This window comes from Mustelus asterias, chromosome 10 (assembly GCF_964213995.1).
Source record: "Mustelus asterias chromosome 10, sMusAst1.hap1.1, whole genome shotgun sequence".
Classification (NCBI taxonomy): domain Eukaryota; kingdom Metazoa; phylum Chordata; class Chondrichthyes; order Carcharhiniformes; family Triakidae; genus Mustelus; species Mustelus asterias.
The window spans coordinates 92,074,811-92,098,871 of record NC_135810.1 but is presented as its reverse complement, the minus strand read 5'-3'; the positions used below and the strand labels follow the sequence as shown (position 1 = coordinate 92,098,871).

General features: G+C 44.6%; 1 protein-coding gene across 5 annotated transcripts in view; it reads right to left on the bottom strand.

Annotated features, from left to right (window-relative positions):
- The window catches only part of LOC144499767 (microtubule-associated tumor suppressor candidate 2-like), a 489,039-nt gene that overhangs the window by 310,097 nt on the left and 154,881 nt on the right, over positions 1 to 24,061 (bottom strand). For all 5 annotated transcript variants that reach the window (XM_078222202.1, XM_078222205.1, XM_078222206.1 and 2 more), the window contains one exon: positions 11,569 to 14,684. In XM_078222202.1, coding sequence (XP_078078328.1) covers positions 11,569 to 14,247 — 2,679 coding nt within the window. In that variant the 5' untranslated portion in view covers positions 14,248 to 14,684. The remainder of the gene's footprint in view (positions 1 to 11,568; positions 14,685 to 24,061) is intronic.

Below are 24,061 nucleotides of genomic sequence, written 5' to 3'. Positions count from 1 at the left end.
ATGGGGGAATCCAATAGCTCTATCACTGGAGCAAATATTACGCTCAATGAGTTCAATGATGAGATTGCCTAAGGGTTACATCCAGATACAAGACTCTATTTGTTTGAGGCAGTCCTCAGATATATCCGATTGCCTTGGCATATCTTTGAGAACAAAACACCTCTTGCCTTTTCCTGGAGAATTAAATCATAACTTAATCCTGAGTCTGAATAAACCCCTCTCATTTTAATCTCACAGCAATACAAAGGGTTTGGATTAACATTCAGTCACTTATACAGAACAGCAATGATTCCTGGCATCTATGATCCAACATTACACAGAATCATAGAATTGCTATGATTCTATGTCAGAATCATAGAATCTCTCCAGTGCAGAAGGAGGCCACTTGGCCCATCAAGTCTGCGCTGACTCTGCCAGAGTGTCTTACTCAGGATCTCTAACCTATCCCATCCCGTAACCCCACACATTTCCCATGGCGAATCTATCTAAGCTACACATCTTTGGACAGTAAGGGGCAATTTATCATGGCCAAACCACCTAACCTGCACATTTTCGGCCTGTGGGAAGCAACCGGAGCACCTGGATGAAACCCACGCAGACACAGGGAGAATGTGCAAACTCCACACAGACAATGACCCGAGGCCAGAATCGAACCCAGGTCCCTGGCAATGCGAGGCAGTAGTACTAACCACTGTGTCAGCATGCAATACTCCAAACGTGAGACAAGTTGGGGTTAAATTCGTTACTTGAACATACTAGTGAGACACCTAACACTTGTTTAAAGGGTTTTACAACTAATTTGATTGCTCCAGAGTTTTGGTCCTACTCCATTTAGAAATTTAGAACCTGGTGGGAGACTAGTCAATGGCTGCCCCAATTAAGTTAGAGAAAAGCATTTCTTTCCAAATTTTTGTGAAAGTAGGAATGAGAGATCTTCACACTGCTCCATAGTATTTCCAATAGTCCCTGCCAGCTTCAGTCATCCTCCTCCTGTTGTTCTTCAAACTGCCCCACGCACCGAGACTTACCTCAAGACATTTGCTGGTGAGGAAATTGGCTCAAAATTTCCATTGAGCGAGCTACTTACATGGACTCTTAGATAAAAGGCAGAGAACAAATGTCTTACAATTCTCGGCCTTCAATTTCAAACACAGGGATTATTCCCTGCACCCATTTTGAGCTATGAGACCAACACTATGCAAGTTCCACCCTAGAGTGTTTCGTATGTCCTACAAAAAGATAAATCTATAATTTTGACAGTAATCTGGACTTTAAGCTTCTATTTCAGACTTCCAGCATTTGTAATTTTTGTTTTCTTTTTTATTCCATTATTCTGTTTTATTTTGTTAGATATCAGTAAAATCCAATAGGCCTGAGTTCAGGCTTCTGTGGTCCAAAGATTAGAACATTCCTTTAAAACCATTTCACAAAGATCTGACAAAACGTGGATTAATAATTTACTGTATTCAATAAATATTTAGCTAGGCATACTTCCAAATAAATAATTCATTACTTTTAATTTAAGAATTCCCTATTGGCTAAAAGAAAAATATAAACTGTTGAAAAGACACAGCAAGTTGGGCAGCATCAATAAAGAAAACAAAACGTAACATTTGAGGCATTGCCCCTGATCAGGATGAGTTGGATTTTAATTGGAACTATGGATTGGATTTTCCGGCCCTCCCTGCCAGCAGGGTATATTCTGGTCTCACTGAAGTCAACCCTTGCTGCGGGTTCCCCTGAGGCGGATTGGATGAGTCTTGCAAAACACAGTAGACCTTAGTTGAACATGAAGGTGCCACAGGCAGCCAATGGTGAGTCACCAAGGTGAGGGGCTGCCAAATTCCAGCCTATGGGCCCGATTTTTACCATTTTGATTTCAAGTGCTGAATCTGGGTGCAATTCAGATCCGACTTGGAAAACTGTTCTCAGGCGCCCCCGTACGCACTTAGCCTGAAAAAAAAAACGCTGGTCTGAATCGCGCTGTGGGCGGGGCTTATCATGCCTGAAATGCTGCAGCTTTGGTCAGAGCTTTGAACTATGCATGCCCAATGAAAAAAAAATTTGAAAAATGCGTCCCTGTCACATCATTCCCGGGCCGCATAAAGCAGATAAAGCGGCCCGGGAGTGAAAAGTGGGAGTGATGACCCCCATAGACATCGCCCCACTCTCACAACATAACTGTCCCCCTTATCCACCCACCCCCCCCCGCTACCCAGATCGATCACGACCTCCTACCCCCCTTTCCCCCCCACCGATCACCCGCAGAGTGGCAGCAGACCCCACTGCCTCTGCCCCCCCACCCCCCACCAGAGAACAATCTGGCCTCCCTCCTCTCCTCCTCCTCCCCCCCCCCCCACCAGAGAATGATGGGGCCTTCCTCTCCCCCCACCAGAGAATGATCAGGCCACCCTCCTTCCCCCCTTCCCCCCCGCCACCAGAGATGCAGCTGACCCGCCTCCTCCTCCCTTCCCCCCACCAGAGAATGATCGGGCCTCTCTCCTCTGGCCCCCCAACCAGAGAATGATCTGACCCCCTCCCCCCCCACCACCGATCTTAGTTAGAGAGCCGTTGGAAGCTCTGAACTGACCTCTTCAGAAGCTGGAGTGCCCGAAACAGACCTTTACCGAGCACATCTGTTTCACGCCAAATCTGGACGGGTGAACGCGATGGTGAAGGGTGAAATGCTGGTAAAGTTGGGCGGGCAGCCCATTAATTCAATTTAAATGCATGCAAATGCATTTAAATCACCGTTGCGCCTGTTTCGGGTGCAGTTTGGATCGCGGCCATTTTTGGGCCTTGGTAAAGTGGGCATCTGCACGGACACAGGCGCGGATTGTGCTAATCACCTCACGCCCGACTTTACCAAGTTTTCGCGCCCGTTTGACGCAATGGTAAAATCGGGCCTTATATGTAAAATATGATGTTTTCTATGTTGCTGCTTGACTTGCTGACTGTTTCCACATCCGCAGTGTCTGCTGCATTTTCTTTTTCATTCAGGTTTGCTCATTTTATTTGATGCATTTGAGTTGTTTACCTCATAATAGTTATGGAGATATAGTTCCTTATATGAGGAAATATTAACAGTTTTCTTGAGTTAATGAGGTTAAGTAAGATTCGGGTTTTTATTCTCAGATGGCTGATAGAGGTTTGAACTACTCTAACTATCCAGAGCATGTTATACAATCTTACAAATATTCCAAAATAAGAGCAGCAGACAAACAGAAAAAGAGGAAATGTATTGTCATTCAAGTAAGGGAGGGTCTGTGCAAAACCTGCTCCTTTTAGCTAGAATTAGGGAACACAGTTTCAAATTAAGTGGTCTCCCATTTAAGTTGGAGATGAGGAGGAATTTCTTCTCTTAGAGGGCCATTAACCTTTGGAATTCTCTCTCTACACAAGCAGCACTGGCTAAAAGTCATTGAATATATTCAAGGCTGAGTTAGATAGGTTTTAGTCAAGGGTCATGGGGACAGGCAGGAAAGTGGAGTTAAGGTCACATCAAATGAGCCATGAGCTTGCTGAATGGTGGAACGGGTTTGAAAGGCTGAATAGTCTACTCTTGCTTCTATTTTTTATGATTCTATGTTCTTATAGATAAGTTGTAAACAGCAACTCTTCAATGGCAGTAAGCCCTTTCGCTGAAACTGGTTTAGGAGCTGCTAGGTTTGGACTATTCTTGGATTTTGGCCCAAAGAATGTCCTTTTGTTTGTTTTTTGTAAATAGGCCCACGCTTGATTGTTGTGTCTCCAAAATATGTTGGAAATTCTATTAATATTGTTTCGAACATTATGGGTGAAATTCTCCAGCCTCGTGTTTCCTGCTAGCAGGACGTGGCGCATTGTTTGCTAGCGACAGGATGCTCTGGTCCTGTCGCTGTCAATGGGAATTCCCATCGACGTAACCCAATGCAGGCGGAAAACTCCCAGGCAGGGGTGCGCTGCCAGCGGGACTGTAGAATCCCACCAATGTGAACGGCCGGAGAATTCTGGCCTATAATTTGTTCCTCGAATGTGTAGGAATCATAGAAATATTTTTAAGCATTATTTAAAATCTGTGACTTTAGGCTTGCTAAGAAAACACTTATTTCAAAATAATTTTTGTTGTGTGATCAAGTCAATGAAATCAGCTGTTTTTAACCACTCTTAGCTGAGCCCTGTGAGAAAGCCTGAGAGAATTTTCCATTCTCTGCACAGAGTGCTGGTTGAGGTGAGAAAACCAGAGAGCAACTCGCACTGCCGATCTTTCCCGTCAGATAATCCTGCACTTCGTGCAGAAAAATCTGCAGGCGTGGCATCACGCTGGCAGGGTAGGGCCGAAAAAGCCAGCAGCAAGGAATCCCGAGATCGGGGTGCTCTTTTTAAAGGGCGCCCTGATCTCTGATAAAACAGAACAGGAACACCACCCGTCACATTCCCCAGGGGAAACCACCCCCCCAACAATGTTCCCAACCAACTCACTCCAGGATGGTATATTGCCTCCCTGGTGCTAGGGTTCAGCATGACACAAAGTGGCTGCAGAACATTTTGGCAGGGGAGGGCCAAGAGCCCTGGGTCATGGCACACATTGGTAAAAAAGGGATGAGGTTCTGAAAGCTGAATACAGGGAGTTTGGTGTTAAATTAAGAAGCAGGACCTCCAAGATAGTAATCTCAGGATTACTCCCACACGCTAGGAGAGCAGAAATCAGAGGAGAAGTAGGATGGGTGCATGGCTAGAGGGGTGGTAGACAGGGATGAGTTTCAGATTCCTGAGGCACTGGGACAGGTTCTGGGGAAGGTGGAACCTGTACAAATTGGATGGGTACACCCTAATAGGACCGGAACCAATACCCTTGCTGGGGTGTTCTGTATCTTAATGCATGTAACATAAAAAACAAGATAAATGAACTGACTGCACACAGTTAAATGGGTATGATTTGATGGCCATTACTGAGACATGGAGCAGGACTTTACGGCCTCACTTGTCACGAAACTGGAAAATCCCGCCTGAGGTCAACAGACCTTTCCATGTTCCGCTCCTCGCCCGCTCCGATTCCCGTGGCGAGTGGGCAGTAAAATTTCTGCCATGGTTGCAAAGACATCAAAGTTGGGAAATCAATATTCAGGGTTATTCGACTTTTAGGAATGACAGCTGGCAAGGACAAGGCAGTGGGCTAGCTCTGCTAATAAGTGAGGGATGACCTTGGCTCAGGGGATGTGGAGTTGATTTGGGTGGAAGTGACAAATATCAAAGATCATAAGAGTGAGGTAGGAGTATTTTATAGGCCCCTGAAAAGTAGCCATACTGTAGGATAGAGTTTAAAGCAAGAAGTAACAAATGCATGTAAAAAGAGCACTGTACTAATCATGGGAGAATTTAATTTTTCATGTAGATTGGGCTAATCAAATTAGAAATGGTAGTCAAGAGAATGAATTCATAGAATGGATTCGGGATGGTTTCTTGGGGCAATATGTTATGGAGCAAACTAGGGATCAGGCTATTTTGGATCAGGTAATGTGTAATGAGATAGTTTTAATAAATGATCTCAAAGTTACGAATCCCCTAGGAAGTAGTGATCACAGTCTGATAGAATTCAACATTCAGCTTGAGGGAAATGACAAAGGTATGAGGATTGAATTGGCCAAAGTGGACTGGTCATAACGATTAGTAGGTAAGACAATAGATGAGCAGTGGCAGATATTCAGGGAGATAAATCATGATTGAATTATCATGGGACAGCATGGTGGCACAGTGGTTAGCACTGCTGCCTCATAGCGCCAGGAACTCAGGTTCAATTCTGGGCTTGGGTGACTGTGTGGAGTTTGCATGTTCTCCCCGTGTCTGTGTGGATTTTGTCGTAGTACTCGAGTCTCCTCCCACAGTGCAACGATGTGCAGGTTAGGTTGATTGGCCATGCTCAATTGCCCCTTAGTGTCCCAAGATGTGTAGGTTAAGGAGATTAGAGGGGTAACAGGGATGGGATAAGATACTCTGTCAGTGAGTCGGTGCAGCCTTGATGGGCCGAAAGGATTCCTTTTGCACGGTAGGGATTCTATGGGGTGAATTTTCCCGTTCTGCCCACCACGGGAATTGTACCAGGCAAGGGATGGACCATGGAAAGGTCCGTTGACCTCGGGTGGGATTTTCTGGTTTCGGGGCAAGTGTGGTTGGAAAATCCCGCCCCATGACTCCCAGCAAAAATACATTCCAATGAGGAAGACTACCATGGATAACCAAGATGGCAAAGGTTAGTGGTAGGCCAGAAGAGTGGGATAGATTCAGAATGCAGCAAAAATAATCAGGAAGGAAAAAATAAACTGAGGGCAAGCTAGCGAGAAACAAAAAACAGATAGTAAGAGTTTTTAAAAGTACATTAAAAAGAAAAGAGAAGTAAAAGAAAGCATAGGCCTCTTAGAAAATGAAGCTGGGGAAGTAACTATAGGGAACAAAGTAATGTCTGAGGAGTTCAACAGATATTCTGCATCAGTCCTCATTGTAAGTGTAGAAAATACTACATGCAGCCCAGAAATAGTAAAAAAATACAGGGGAGGAATTAAATATAGCCACCATCACCAGAGGAATTAGTTTTAGGCAAATGAATGGGTTACAGGCTGATAAGTCCCCTGGGCCTGATGGATTGTATCCCAGGGACCTTAAAAGAGGTAGCTACAGAGATCATGGATGCATTGGTAATCATTTTCCAAAGATTCTTGGATTCTGGAACCGTGCTAAAGGATTGGAAAACTGCCAATGTGGTAAGCTTGCTCAAAAAGGGAAGGAGGCAATGTGGTGAACCATCGTTGGTTCCCACCAGGTAGTACTGAGCCAGGGTCTGGCCAGTACTATGAGTCTGTATATATGTTGCTGTTGGGGTTAGGGTTGGGTTGTTCTACATGTTACTGTTGGGGTTAGGGTTGGGCTGTTCTACCTGTATTATAGTTATTATGGTACATCCCAGTCGGGCTCCGCCTCCTGGGAGAGGTATAAAGGTCACTGCTCTGTCTGGGACCCCTCAGTCTGGGATCGTGTATTATATATGGTAGCTCTATTGTAGTAGTTAATAAAAGCCTTTATTTCCTCGAGCATCTCTAGCCTCGTGAGTTGTATCGCGCATCAGGCAAAATGCAGGAAACTACAGGCCAGTGAATCTAACTTCAGTTATTGGAAAAATATCAGAATCAATTATTAAGGAGAGAATAGCAGTGCATTTTGGAAAGTCATAATCTGACCAAGCAGAGACAGCATGGTTTCATGAAGGTGGAGTCATGTCTGACAAAGAGTTCTTTGAGAAGGTGGATAGAGGAGAACCTGTCAATGTTGTAAATTTGGATTTTCAAAAGTCATTTGATAAGGTGCCACACAAAAAACTACTATACAATGTAGGAACTCATGGTGTTGAAGGTAATATTCTGGCACGGATAGAGGGTTGGCTCACCAGCAGGAAGCAGCGTGTAGCGATAAGGGGGTCACTCTCAGGTTGGAGGGCAGTAACCAGTGGAGTGCCACAGGGATCAGTGCTGGAACTGCAGCTCTTCACAATCTATGCTGGCCAGAATTCTCTGGTCTCACACGCCCCACTGCTGCTGCCAGCAAGAATGGAAACTTTGGCGCTCAGCCAAATCTCCATTCACTGCAGCAAGACAGGAGAAGGTGGGAAAATTCCAGCCATTCATAATTCGGAGGAAGGAAGAATGTGAACTGTGGCCAAATTTGCAGATGATACAAAGGTGGCAGGAAAGGCAGGTTCTAAGGAGGATATAAATAGCTCACAGAGAGATATTGACAGGTTAAGTGAGTGGGCAGAATTTTGGCAATTGAATTCCATGTAGGAAAGTGTGAGATTGTTCATTTTGGAAGAAAGAATGAGAAGCGGGATTATTATTTAAATGGAGAGATACTGAAAAACACTGCAGCACAGAGGGACTTGGAAGTCCTTGTTCATGAAACCCAGAAAGCGAGCATTCAGGTGCAGAAGGTAACAGGGAAGGCAAATTGAATGCTAGCTTTTATTTCAAGGCTGGAGTGTAAAGGTAAAGAGGTGTTGCTCCAACTGTACAAGGTACTAGTCACGCCACATTTAGAATACATTGCATAGTTTTGGGTTCCCTTATTTATGGAAATATAGGGCCGGATTTTCCGACTTCTCCCACAGCTGGGATTCTCTGGTCCCACTGCATTGAACGGAGATTTGGCTGAGCACCAAATTCCCGGTTCTCGCTGGCAGTGATGGTGGGGCGTAAACAGCCAGAGAATTTCGAACATAATTATTGGAGGCAGTACAGAGGAGGTTTACTAGGATATGGAGGGATGTCATGTGAGGAAAGATTGGACAGATTAGGTCTGTACTCCTGGAGTTCAGAAGAATGAGAGGTGATACGATTGAAACATAAGATTCTTAGGGAGTTAAACAGGGTAAATGTTGGGAGGATGTTTCCACTCATTGGGAGAGTGTAAGAACAGAGGGTATGGTTGCAGAGTAAGGGGTGTTCATTGAAGGAGCTCATTGAGGATGAATTTCTACTCTCAAAGAGTGGGAATTCTATGGAGGCCAAGTCCTTAAACATGTTCAACACACAGAGAGAGAGAGAGAGAGAGAGGTTTTTAATTAGTTGGGGAATTAAGGGTTATGGGGTGAAGGCAGAAAAGTAAACTTAGTGAGTGTCAGATCAGCCATGATCTTATTAAATGGCCCAGCAGGCACACAGGGCTGAATGGCCTGCTCCTGTTCCTATTTCTTATGGTTTTATGAATAAAAGGAACTCCCTCACCCATGGACCTCCTCAGAGGGCCCCTCAGCATCGCGTCTTGGACCTACCACCAGTGGGCAGTACCGTGGTACAGCCAGGCATACCCCTCTTCCAAACCCCGCCCCCCCCTCTCCCCCCAGGGGCTATACTCACCTGTGCACCCCCAGCTGGTTCCCGTCACTTGGTTCCCATTTTTAAAAAGCAGTTGTAAACCTCACTGACATGATGTCACATCGGCGAGGGGGGAATGCCAAATGTGGGGGATGATACGGCAGGGAGGTCTGCTAATTAAATGTAAATGTGTTGAAATGAGGGATGGGATCGTCATTACATCACCGGTGAGAGACGGGGGAAAATCGGAAAACATTAGCCAGGATTCTCCCACAAAAATTCTGGAGTAACTCCCGCTGGTTTTTTAAGCGGGATTTTCAAAACAAAAATACATCCTCTGTGCACTGCAGAGTGCCTCAGTGTGAATCACACTAGAAATCAGTGGGTGGGGCCTATTCCCTCTGGAGAGGCTGGCAGCATAGCTTTGAGCGGGCCACTGCGCATGTGCTGATCTGTCAGCGCTGAGATGCATGCGCAGTAGCCCCATACTACCAGCTTCCCGATCACTGGCCAGCCCTGTGACCCCACATCACTGTCCCTCCAAACCGCCCGCCCCCCCCCCCCGATCACTGGCTTCCCGGACGTCTCCGAGCCAGTCCTGATGGCCCCCCCGCACCCCCCACCAACCCCGGCAGTCCTGATCTCCTCTCCACCCTCCCCAGCAGTAGCCACTCCCCTCCCACCCCCGGCAGCCCCGACCACTCCAGCGGTAGCCCCCTCCCCCGCCCCACACAGATGGCCAGCCCCGATCAGCCCCTTCCCTCCCTCTGCCACTGATCCCTATGCAGAGTGGCAGCAGGACCCCCCCCCCCCCCACCTCCACCAATCTCCTCCTCATAGGCCCCAAGCCCTCTGGCCCCATCCCCTTGGCACTGCCATTTTGCCCCTTGGACAGTGCCAGGGGGCCAGGCTGGCACTACCAGGCTGGCAATTCCCAGGGGGCACATCCCCTTGCCCCTGACCTCCTGGGAGATCTCGATGGCCCCTCTTCACTCCAGTGGAGTCGGACTTGCAGCTCCCCTGGGAGAAAAGGGTGGGGGGAGGGGGGGGGGGGTGGAGGGGAAGGAGGAGAGGCTTGTGGGCCTGGAGACTTCAGTCCCAGGCCCACTAATGGAATTGAAATGCAAAGTTAAATATTTAAATCAGCTCCGTGCCAATTTCCGGGATCCGGAGATGCGCAGAGCCTGCAGCGCCCAGTGGGGAGCCTGCTAATCGGCCTCCGCTGATGTCTCCCAGCCCGTTGCGTTGCTCTGGGCTGGGAGAATCGACCCCCAAGATTTCGCCGGCGAGATTCTCAGGTCTTGAATTATTTTGCTCCCACCTCACCATTTGCGCTAGCAGCGAACGCAGACACAAAATCGAGGCTAGTGTGTAAATAATGAGCACTGAAATACAACACAGACATCCAATAGAATATACCGGTTCATACCATAAAGTCAAAGATGGAGTAAATGTTCTACTTTGGGCATAACTGTCAATCCATACACAAGTTGTACCAAAATGGTGGAGTTTTTTCCTCAAGTTTTCATGGAGATTCGTTTGGAAGGTAAAATCTTGCCATGAAGCATGCAGCGCAACTGGGTAGTAATCTGGAATGTGATTATTTTTATTTCTCACATTAGAAATACTCCTCGATATATTAAAGAATACTAACTCAGTGCAGTTTAAAATAATATAGCCCAATGTGCTTCATTATAACAAAGTAAGCATTTTCAGTAAGAGTGTCTAGTCCATCATCAGTCAGAAACCTGATTTTAATAAGCTGAAAATTACTTTTGGGCCAACGATATTCCAGATACAAGGGTAGAAACCTTTGATCTTGGAAGTTTGCATACAAAAGCTTGACATGTTTAATCAGCATTCTTGTTCATAGGCAATATAATTGTGATGACAGCATTTGCCCATAAACGTATCACTCAAAAGTTCCACCCATGGTCGTGCCAAAGCCCTGTACAATTTTAAAATGATCTCTTTCAATTTAAATATTCTGACAATTGTGATAAAACCAACAGTTTATTTGCCCTCTTTATCCTCTAGAACATTTGGCTCATGTTAACTAGGGCACTAATATTCCCAGGGCCTCCCTCCTGCTCCCTGTACATTGCCACGTCCACTTTCTTTTGGTTCATCTCACCATTTTAGATTTGGCTACTATTTATTTCACCTACCATTTTACTGCATACAAACTCACCATCTCCAATTTCTCTTGAGTTTGCGTACTCTGGTCCTCCACACTTGGCATTTCTCCCATCTTGATATTGTCTGCAAAGTTGGACACCTTTGAATGGACTCCAGTCTAACCGATCCCTCAGCTATATGACTAACTGACTCCCAGCCCGATGGCTTTTAATTTGTTATATCAAACCATTTTTTTTTTAAAATCACTTTAATACATTACCAATAAGACAAGGAAATGTTGAAAATGCTCAGCAGAGCAGGCAGCATCTGCAGAGAGTTACAAAGTTGACATCACAGTCAATGACCTTTTGTTCTGAAACATTAACTCTGTTTCAAATTTTCAACATTTTGCTTTTCAATGCATTTCCATCTGGCTTTCTCGTGCAACTGAAGCTTTTACATGGGAGCAGGGCTAAATACTTCTTAAAATCCATTTACTGTCTCACTGATCCGACAACCTACACTCAAAAAATAGCTTCCTGACTGACTCAAATTTGAATTGATGAGAACACATGTACCCACAATCTAGAATGTTAAAGGCTGCTCTTACCTCAGAAATGCTCTCCTGCGTAAACATTTCAGTAGCTTTCTTTGATGTGACATCACTGGAATGAGGAAATGGTTTTCCCATCATCCTGGGAAAAGCCTGCTGAGTAGGAGGCTTGATCCCAGATACTATCAGTCCCGTCGTATATATCTTAGTTCTTTGCAACTCCTGTCTGTACCTGTCATGAGAGGAACTGGGAACACTGAGCAGTGAGAGGGGTTTATTTTCACATGTAGAGGTCTTGTACTCTTTTGAAAGGCAAGGTTTCGAAATGGACTCGGTCCATGTTGAGAGTTTTGGAGATAATCCCAAAGCATCATGTAAAGCGTCCAGTGGTTTTACCTGAAGTGGTTTTCGGATGTACGTTATAATTTTAGGTCTTACATACTTGGGTTTGGGAATGAGTTTAGCTTCAGTCTTTCCTTCAGGCTTGGACTGGTAACTTGTTTCTGCTTCTCCTTTGTCTGTTAGAACAGTCCTGGGATGCTGCAGTATTGGTTTTGGGATTCCACTGTTACATACAGCTTTATCAGAAGCTTTAGAGAATGAGTTTGCTGTCTGTGCTTCTAATGGAGGGAGTAGCGAAGATTCTGACAGTACCTCAGCATGAGGCAGGGAGGTTTCCTGAACAGCAGGATCTGAGGATTTATTGGTAACTTTCACGTCAACTTCTGTACAAGTAGTAAATGCAGGATTTACAGTCTGCAAGGCTACCAGGCTCTCGGAGTGCTGAAGCTCTTCAGAAATCCGCACGGGTTGATTTTCTCCAACTATCATCACATTACTCTTTATTTCATTCGTTTCCTTTTGTAAAAAGCACTCTGCCTTTTCGACAGAACATTCATCAATGTGCTGACCATGACTAACTCCTGGTCCTGGCAATATATCCTTGCCTGTATCTGCACCTTGCTGAGAAGGATGTTGCTTTGACAGCTCTGAGTGTGTGACACTAAGGGCTTCAGCACCATCCTTTTCCATCAACTTAGAAATGCTTTTCACTTGAACGGCTTCATTTTCTAATGAACTACTGCCGCTCACACAAGATTGCCTTGTGTCTTCTTTTATGCCCCTAATAATTTCAAAGGTATCATGAAGGCTATCAAATTCTTGCTTCGAAAGTTCACTGATTTGTGTGCACGGCACTTTACCATTTTCAATGTTATTAGCTGCCTCATAGGCCGTGTTTGAAATTCCAGAAATAGTAGATTTCATATTGGCCACATTGTTTGTAGCATTTGGAAATGAGCTTCCAAGATGTTCAGCTGCTTCTATGGAATGTTGGGTGCCAAATTCAGTATGTATCAGACCGAAGATTTTATTTTGACAACACTGCTTCATTAATACTGAAGAATTGTTTGCAGGTACCGGACTATCACCAACATAACTTTCCTCTTGTCGGTGTGAGAATTGGTCTTCCTCAACATTGAGATTATTAAGGTGTTGTTCTTTTGTGCTGTCTGGCAGGTGCTGCACTGTTTTAGCTATCTCTTCAGGAAGCCTGGTGGGTGATTGTTGGCTAATATCACAAGGCTCCACTTCCTCCTTTACTTCAAAAATACTTTTCCTGTTCTGAACTCCTGTTACTTCAGACAAAAAATCACCAGTCTCCTGCCAGTCACATGTAGAGGGCTGGTTGTGCTCATCAATTGCCCTACACTGATTGGGCAATACATTCAAGTTTACCAGGGCTTCACGTTTGACAATAGCCACCTGTGGTTCATCACCTGGATCTAAGATAGATACTATATTTTCACAATGCGATGTGCTTACATTGACCAGATCAAGTGGCCTCTCTACATTCGTCTGTAGTTCTGGGGCTGACTTCTTGTTTTCAGAGGTAGATGAGTTAGAATGAAACGCAATTGTTTCAACTGAGGTGAAATCAGATGGGGAGATGGCTTTGCACAGATCCTCTGATGCCCTCTGTGAATAATGAGTGCTATCACTGGCATTCATGTGGAGTTGCTGAAAATTCAATGATCCAACACAACAGTCAGTCATTGAGACATTATCTGGAAAACACCCAACACCATCTTTGCTGGATGCACCAATCTCTACTGATAAATCTTTTTTAGTAACTTTCTCCAATGAACTGAAAGGTGAAGAGTCCTTGCATGATAACGGTATGAAATGCATTCTTTTATTTTCATCTATTTTTGGCCACTCATGCTCTGCAGCAGCTTCAGCAGTGTAGGTGTGCCTTTTTAGGGGATACCATTCCTTTTGAATTTGAGAAACACTGACAATTTTACCTGTACCAAATTTCCGATCTTCCCTCTCAGGACACTGCAAACTGCAAGCTTCATCGTGGTGTTCGGTAGATTCGGTATTTTCCAGTTCCACGGTTCCAATTTTATTTGGCTCAGAAAACTCTAGACTTCTGCTTCTGTGCAACTGATCTCCAACCTCAATTGATTGAAACTGCCCACCTCGCTTCACATGGTCATCCAGCGTTTTATTCGGCATTGTTATGTTCTTTGGCATATGTAGATGCTCATTCATAATGCCAGCTGTTAGATTTTGTCTCTCTTCCTTTTCTTCTGTGATATAAGACCGGGACGTTATTTCATTTGCATTGGTGTCTCCATCTGTTCCGACTGGTTGTTCATTGTTATTCTTTACTTCCTTTTTGTTGCCCTCCTTGTCAGTGCAGAAGGTGGTGTTCTGAACTGAAGAAGTCATGCTCTGTCTTCCTTTCCCTTTCAGATTTATATTCTTACTTCAATAGAAGACCCGAATTGTTAGTGATAAATAATTGTTAAATGTGGCTGTGTTTTTTTTTAAATGGAAAGAAACATAAGCTTCACTTTGACAATGTTGTTATGTCTTTTGATGACTTGTTAGTAAAAGAACCTTGTGCAAGAATGTGTTGATAAAATGTTCTTTCCACAGTCAATTTAGAATTTTACAAGTGTGTTTGTTTTACTCTTTCTCACTGTAGATCGTTTTCACTCCTGTTATTCTTTTCTTCCACATTCATTTATTAATGTTGTCACCCCTTGAGTGCTGATCTTGTGTTCTACAGCAAACCAGCTTCTTTATCCTTATCCCTGCAGTTCCTTAATCCTCAATGCAGCTGAAAGGTCTTCCCAGGTTCTTTGAAATAGAGACTGGTTGATCTGTTGAAAAAAAATCATACACAGAAACAGATCGTCAGTCTCTACATTTGGAGCATTAGCCAAGTGCACAAACTATATTTAACCAAAATATCTGACGCACCCAGTGGAATTTAACACCACAGGTACAGGCACAGATTAATTTCATGCTCTAACACCCAGCCTAAAAGGCTAACTGCCAGGAAAACAAGTCTCTAATGTAAATCCTGGTACAGTAACAGAAACCATTCCTTGGTTATTTACGGATCACTGACTCACCTCTGATCACGGCAACATCAAACAAACATTCATTATTTTTGATGAAATATTAGCAAACTGATATTGTCATTTACTTATCGTACAAGAAATCAAATTCCATCAGCTACCTTTTAAGTCATTTTTGTTGTGGCACGAGGTTGCTTCCCCGAATTGCCTTTTCTTCTTAGCGCAGTACATTTCTGAATCCAGTAAAAACAGCTCAAGAATGTCAAAGCGCAGCTGTGCTGACAAAAATATACAGTAGGTGCCACAATGGATAAATAATTAAATACGGCTCAATTCTTGAGTTTTTGCACTGTAACGCTGAAAATGTCACCACCTCAGATCAAACTAAATATATATTTATTCAACAGTTGAAAATCTATAGTTGCATTCTCCCAGTTGAAGAGCAGAAAATGGCCATAATTTGGACAATAATACTGAGGGATAAAAGTCTACTGAGCATTTTGACTGATGTAAAGATTCTGTCAGAAGATGTTCTGTTGGAATTTCAGCCAGGATTCTCTGCCCCCATTTTCAGGAGGTGGGAAAGTTGTTGGGAAAAGAATCCAACGTGAGTCCCCAAACGGGTATAACACCAGCAGGATTTCCCATTGTCCCCGGCCCCATGCCAATGACGTAATGGAATTCCCGCCATGAAAGGTCGGAAACTCCATTACTATACATTAACATATGGACTCCCCCACCGTATCATTCCCCCCACAATAGGATTTCCCCACCCCACCAACCTGATGTCACATCAGTGGGGTTTACAACAAGTCCTGAGAAACAGGGACCTGGCAAAGATAACCCACCGAGGCCACACAGGTAAGCACAGCCCCAGGAGTCATGCCCAGGCAATATTCTAGCTATGCCCAGCGTGGTGTTGTGGGACCTATCTCCAGGATTTTTTTAACAAGTGTCAAAAAAAAAGCAGGAAATTCGGGCAGTGGAGCCAGTGGGCTACACACTGCTTTTCTGATCCGAGTTGATACTTAGTCAAAAAATTATAAAATTCTGCCCTTAGTGTTTTAATTTTTATTTCAAACCACTTGCCGTAATTCTTTCAGTAGGCTAGAAAACTTTGATCCCAGACATTGTGGAATCTCGATGGAGTTGTAGAGTTGTTTTGGGAGTGTTGCAATTTGGGGCAGAGTGTGGAACAAACAAGTTTCTGCCCAATTTGTATATTCCAATGGAAGAAGTGAGGGAATAAACAGCTCTTTTGCTCACCATTCCTCTATTGCGGCAGCATTTTGAGTAATTCCGACAACATTCCAGGGTAACCCCAAATTATTAGTCGAAGCATCAGCTAGGCCCAGGCACCCATATCTGCTCGTTAAGGACCTTGGTCTAAGTCTTTTGAACCAGTCCCAGGACTCCGTGAAATCAAATACTTTTACAAATTTTCCCATTTTTTGCAGAAGCTGAGCCCCAACACCATCTGGAAAAATCAAAATAATTGTTTATCTGTCTTTTTGGCCCAATCTGCTTCAGGCTTCCACTTTCAAAGTGACATGATGCATTCCAGGCTTCCTGCAGTAATATAGGGACGTAGGCTCCAGTTGCACCTCAACAGCCACAAGATGCGCTTCCCAAATACTTAAATGAACCACACCTGACTTTTGGAACAGGATCATCAGCAGGTAGAAGTTAGTTCTTGCTGCATATCTGGCATCTTAAGGCCTGAAAAAAGGCATCACTACTTATCTAGGTGGTTTCAGAGTCCAGGGTCCACTAATTGATGTGTTTTTAAGTGTATTTTTTGCAAATTACAGCTAATACTACTGTCATAAAGCTACTCCTGATGTTATAATACTTTATTCAAGGTAATCCACTCAATTGACCTCTCCTGATCTGGTTCACTAGATTGGTCCTGGTATGAAGGGGTTGTCCTGTGGTGAAAGGTTGAGTAAATTGGGTCTATAGTCTTGGAGGTTTAGAAGAATGAGTGGCGGTCTCATTGAAACATACAAGGTTCTGAAGGGGTTCAACAGGATGATCACTGAGAGGTAACTTCCTCTGGGTGGGGAATCTAAAACAAGTGGACACAGTTTAAGGATAAGGAGATAGCCATAGGACTGAAATGAAGGGTTGTGAATCTTTAGAATTCTCTAAGAGGGTTGGAGATTCACCATCGTTGATTCAATTAATGATTGGGACAGACAGTTTTTTGATCTATCGGTGGATCAGGGTAATGTGGAGCAAGGTGGAAGGTGGAGCTGAAGTACAAGATCAGCCAGAATCATATTGAATGGCAGAGCAGGCGCGAGGGGCCAAATGGTCTACTCCTGCTCCAATATCTTATGTTCACACCCACTCAATGCAGCATCTGTTTTAATCAGGAAAGGTGCCTTTAATGATTGCCAGACAGACAAAGAAACATGGACTTTTGCCCACGATTTCTGCCAATGTCCTCTCTGTAAGTGTCGTTCTTCAAGGAAACCTGGGCTGGGATGTTTGCTCCCAAGACAGGTGCGCAGAGTCAGGAAAATTCCAGGCTTTCCTGGATGTCACATTCTTGTTCTGGAAGTGCATGCTGAAGTCTGGCCTACCATCTCTGAAAATAGTTTGGAGGCAGCAACAGGGACTGCTGAGTGCCATGGCGGGCTGGTCCACAGACCCGCCTCAGTGCTCCGGAGCATCGTTACACTTGTAGTGAAAGTAGTTTGTCTCAATAGCCTTCACTCCTCACATGACTCACCCATTCCCCATGCCCCATCAATTCATGGCCCCACCCAACCCCATGGTACCTCATAACTTCCAAACCAATCTCTACCCCTCTAGCCAACCCCATGGCCTTTAATGGTCCCTAAGCCAACTATAGTGCTGACTAATGCTAGCCTTGACCCCTATTCATGCCCATGGCACTTCATAGCCTCTATGCCAATTCAGTGCCCACTCATGCCAACCCATACCCCTTAACCACCACCCTTTGCCCTTACATCCTCCATGTTAATTCACCCATATTTCAACACTGACAGACCTCAGAGCATCGCTGAGATTAAGTAAAATAAAGTTCTAAGTATCTATGACAGACTTCACTATATTCACAACACTCTTATTGATGGTGGTGGCAAAATGATATAGTTGCTGGGTCAGTAATACAGAGGCCCAACGTAATGCTCTGGGAATCTGGGTTCAAATCCCACCTGCAACATTCTCCTTGGCAACATGGCTTGTGCCAAAATTGAGAGCTAGTTATAGTGAGTATAATTCTGACACAGGTGAGTCATAGTTATACTCACGGAATCATATGTTGCACACAGTCCCAGACACCACATCACCATTCCTGGGTATGTCTTGTCCCACCAGCAGGGCAGATGCAGCAGAGGTGGCCATACTGTGGTATACAGACAACAGGGAGCCTTCATGAAGTCTTATGGCATCAAGCATGCGCAAGGAAACCTACCACATACCACCCCACTCCTCAGCTGATGAATCAGTACTTCTCCATGTTGAACACCACTTGGAGGAAGCGCTGACGGTTGCAAAGACACAGAATATACTCTGGGTGGGAGACTTCAATGTCCATCACTAATAGTGGCTCAGTAGTATCACCACAGATTGAGCTGGCCAGGGCATAAAAGATATGACTGCCTGGCTGGGTCAGCAGCAGGTGGTGAGGGAACCAATACGAGGGAAAAACATACTTGGACCTCATCCTCACCAACCTGCTTGCCTTAGATGCATCAGTCAATGACAGTATCAGTAGGAGTGACCATCACACAGTCAATGTGGAGAGAAGCCCTGTCTTCACAATGAGGATACCCTCCATCATGTCATGTGGTACTACCAGCATGCTAAAAGGGACAGAACTAGCAACTAAAGCATGTAGCAAGCACAAGATGCTGTGGGCCATCAGCAGCAGTAGAATCAACCACAATCTGTAACTTCTTTGTCTGGCATATCCTCCACTCTACCATTACCACCAAACCGGGAGTCCAACCTTGTTTCAATGAAGAGTACAGAACGGCATGCCCAGAGCAGCATCAGACATACCTAAAAGTGAGGTGTCAACCTGGTGAAGCTACAACACAGGATTACTTCCGTGCCAAACAGCATAAGCAGCAAGTAATAGACAGAGCTAAGCAATTCCACAACCAACGGATCAGATTAAAGCCTGCAATTCTGCCACATCCAGCCATGAATGATGGTGGACAATTAAACAACTCACTGGAGGAGAAGGCTTCACAGATATCTCCATCCTCATTGAGGAGGGAGCCCAGCACATCAGTACAATCGATTAGGCTGAAGCATTTGCGATTATGCCAAGTAGACGAACCATCTTAGCTTCCTCCAGAGGTCCCCAACACCACAGATACCAGTCTTCAGCCAATTTGATTCCCTCCCAGCTGTATCAAAAAACGACTATATACTGTAAAGGCCAAGAGCACTGACAATGTTCCGGCAATAAGATTGAAGACTTGTGCTGCAGAACTTGCCACTCCCTAGTCAAGCTGTACCAACACAGCTACAATACCGGCATTTGCCTGGCAATATGAAAAATTGCACAGGTATGTTCTGGACGCAAACAGCAGGACAAATCTAACCTGGCCAATTACCATTCCTTGAGTCTACTCTTGATCGTCAGTAAAGTGATGAAAGGGGTTGTTTAAAATGCTATCAAGTAGCATTTACTTAGCAATAAGTTGCTCAATGATGCTCAGTTTGGGTTCTGCCCATGACCTCATTACAGCCTTGACTTAAACATGGACAAAATAACGAACCTCCAGAGGTGAGATAACACCAAGGCCACATTTGACTGAGTGTGGCATCAAGGAGCCCTAACAAAACTGGAGTCAAGGGGAAACTCTCTGCTGGTTGGAGTCATACCTAGCACAAAGAAAGATGTTGAGGTTGTTGGAGGTCAGTCATCTCAGTTCCAGGAGATCACTTCAGGAGTTCTTCAGGGTGGTGTCCTAGGCCCAAACATCTTCAGTTGCTTCATCAATGACCTCCTTTCCATCATAAGGTCAAAACTGGGGATGTTTGCTGATGAATGCACAATGTTCAGCACCATTCGCAGCTTCTCTGATAGTGAAGCAGACCATGTACGAATGTAGCAAAACCTATACAATATTCAGGTTTGGGGTGACAGGTAGTAAGTAACGTTCATGCCAGACAAGTGCAAGGGAATAACCATCTCCAAATAAGGAAGCCAACCATCACCCCTTGACATTCAATGGCATTATCCTTCCTGAATTCACCACTAGAAACATCCTGGAGGTAAAGCGGACAAACCACATAAATGCTGTGGCTTCAAGGACAGGTCAGAGGCTAGGAGTCCTACAGCAAGTAACTCACTTCCTGAAGCCCCAAAGGCATAAGTAGGGAATGTGATGGAATACTTTCCCTTTGCCTGGATGAGTGCCATTCTAACAACACTCAAGAAGGCTGACATCATCCAAAGCAGCCCGTTTGATTGACAACCCATCCACAAACATTCACACCCTCCATCCCTGATTCATAGTAGCAACAGTGCGTGCCATCTACAAGATGAGCTACTGGAACGCACCAAGGCTCCTTAGACAGCACCTTCCAAACACACAATCACTAGCATATTAGAGTCATAAAGTCATAGAGGTTTACAGCATGGAAACAGGCCCTTCGGCCCAACTTGACCATGCCGCCCTTTTTTTAAAAAAAACTCCGAAGCTAATCCCAATTGCCCGCATTTGGCCCATGTCCCTCTATACCCATCGTACCCATGTAACTATCTAAATGCTTTTTAAAAGATAAAAGTGTACCCGCCTCTACTGCTACCTCTGGCAGCTTGTTCCAGACACTCACCACCCTCTATGTGAAAAAATTGCCCCTCTGAACACTTTTGTGTCTCTCCCCTCTCACCTTAAACCTATGCCCTCTAGTTTTAGACTCCCCCTACCTTTGGGAAAAGATATTGACTATCTACCTTGTCTAAGCCCCTCATTATTTTATAGACCTCTATAAGGTCGCCCCTCAGCCTCCTACGCTCCAGAGAAAAAAGTCCCAGTCTATTCAGCCTCTCCCTATAACTCAATCCATCAAGTCCCAGTAGCATCCTAGTAAATCTTTTCTGCACTCTTTCTAGTTTAATAATATCCTTTCTATAATAGGGTGACCAGAATTGCACACAGTATTCCAAGTGTGGCTTTACCAATGTCTTGTACAACTTCAACAAGACGTCCCAACTCCTGTATTCAATGTTCTGACCGATGAAACCAAGCATGCCGAATGCCTTGTTCACCACTCTGTCCACCTGTGACTCCACTTTCAAGGAGCTATGAACATGTACCCCTAGATCTCTTTGTTCTGTAACTCTCCCCAGCACCCTACCATTAACTGAGTAAGTACTGCCCTGGTTCAATCTACCAAAATGCATCACCTCACATTTGTCTAAATTAAACTCTATCTGCCATTCGTCAGCCCACTGGCCCAATTGATCAAGATCCCGTTGCAATTGGAGATAACTTTCTTCACTGTCCACTATGCCACCAATCTTTGTGTCATCTGCAAACTTACTAACCATGCCCCCTATATTCTCATCCAAATCATTCATATAAATGACAACTAACAGTGGGCCCAGCACTGATCCCTGAGGCACACCGCTGGTCACAGGCCTCCAGTTTGAAAAACAACTTTCTACAATCACCGTCTGGCTTCTGTCAAGAAGCCAATTTTGTATCCATTTAGATACCTCACCCTGGATCTCGTGAGATTTAACTTTATGCAACAACCTACCATGCGGTACCTTGTCAAAGGCCTTGCTAAAGTCCACGTAGACAACATCAACTGCACTGCCCTCATCTACCTTCTTGGTTACCCCTTCAAAAAACTCAATCAAATTTGTGAGACATGATTTTCCACTCACAAAGCCATGCTGACTGTCCCTAATCAGTCCTTGCATCTCTAAATGCCTGTAGATCCTGTCTCTCAAAACACCTTCCAACAATTTACCCATCACAGATGTGAGGCTCACTGGCCTGTAGTTCCCAGGCTTTTCCCTGCAGTCCTTTTTCAACAAAGGCACAACATTTGCCACTCTCCAATCTTCAGGCACCTCACCCGTGACTATTGATGATTCAAATATCTCAGCTAGGGGACCAGCAATTTCCTCCCTAGCCTCCCACAACATCCTGGGATATGCCTCATCAGGTCCCGCAGATTTATCTACCTTGATGCACTTTAAGACTTCCAGCACCTCCTTCTCTGTAATATGTACACTCCTCAAGACATCAATATTTAATTCCCCAAGTTCCCTAACATCCATGCTTTTCTCAACAGTAAATACTGATGAGAAATATTCATTTAGGATCTCACCCATCTCTTGTGGATCCGCACATAGATTACCTTGTTGATCCTTAAGAGGCCCTACTCTCTCCCTTGTTACTCTTTTGCCCTTTATGTGTTTGTAGAAGCTCTTTGGATTCTCCTTTGCCTTATCTGCCAAAACAATCTCATGTCCCCTTTTTGCCCTCCTGATTTCTCTCTAAACTCTCCTCCTACACCCCCTATACTCTTCAAGGGATTCACTTGATCCCAGCTGCCTATGCACGTCATGTGCCTCGTTCTTCTTCTTGACCAGGGCCTCAATATCCCGAGTCATCCAGGGTTCCTTACTTCTGCCAGCCTTGCCCTTCACTCTCAGAGGAATGCGTTTCCCCTGAACCCTGGTTAACACACTTTTGAAAGCGTGCCACTTACCAGATGCCCCTTTGCTTTCCCACAGACTCCCCCAATTAACTTTTGAAAGTTCCTGCCTGATACCATCAAAATTGGCCTTGCCCCAATTTAGAATATTAACTTTTGGGACAGACCTATCATTCTCCATAGCAATCTTAAAACTAATAGAATTATGGTCACTGGTCCCAAAGTGATCCCTCACTAATAGTTCTGTCACCTGCCCTTCCTTATTTCCCAAGAGGAGGTCAAGTTTTGCCCCCTCTCTAGTTGGGCCATCCACATACTGAATGAGAAATTCCTCCTGAATACACTCAACAAATTTCTCTTCATCCAACCCTCTAATACTATGGCTGTCCCAGTCAATGTTGGGAAAGTTAAAATCTTCGACTATTACCACCCTATTTTTCTTGGAGCTATCTGTAATCTCCTTACATGTTTGCTCCTCAATTTCCCGCTGACTATTTGGGGGCCTATAGTACAACCCTATCAAAGTGATTTCCCCCTTCTTATTTCTCATTCTAGTCATATAGACTCAGTGGCCGAACCCTCGGATATATCGCCTCTCAGTAAGACCGTGATGTTTTCCTTAATCAAAAGTGCAACTCCCCCTCCTCTCTTACCTCCTGTTCTATCTTTCCTATAGCATCTGTACCCTGGAACATTAAGCTGCCAGTCCTGTCCCTCCCTTAGCCATGTTTCAGTAATTGCTATAATATCCCAGTCCCACATACCCATCAATGCCCTGAGTTCATCTGCCTTGCCTGTCAGGCCTCTTACATTGAAATAAATGCAGTTTAATCTGGATTTCCCTTGCTCTCTGTCTTGCTTCGGTCTGATCTGTCTGGTACTAGGATTACTCATGATGTGGAGATGCCGGCGTTGGACTGGGGTAAACACAGTAAGAAGTTTAACAACACCAGGTTAAAGTCCAACAGGTTTATTTGGTAGCAAAAGCCACACAAGCTTTCGAGGCTCTGAGCCCCTTCTTCAGGTGAGTGGGAATTCTGTTCACAAACAGAACTTATAAGACACAGACTCAATTTACATGAATAATGGTTGGAATGCGAATACTTACAACTAATCCAGTCTTTAAGAAACAAAACAATGGGAGTGGAGAGAGCATCAAGACAGGCTAAAAAGATGTGTATTGTCTCCAGACAAGACAGCCAGTGAAACTCTGCAGGTCCACGCAACTGTGGGAGTTACAAATAGTGTGACATAAATTCTGATTCTAGGATCGCATGATAAAGACTCAGGAGGAAAAAAGCAGAAATATTTATGTGAAATAGTGTGACATAAACCCAATATCCCGGTTGAGGCTGTCCTTGTGTGTGCGGAACCTGGCTATCAGTTTCTGCTCCGCGACTCTGCGCTGTCGTGTGTCGCGAAGGCCGCCTTGGAGAACGCTTACCCGAATATCAGAGGCCGAATGCCCGTGACCGCTGAAGTGCTCCCCAACAGGAAGAGAACAGTCTTGC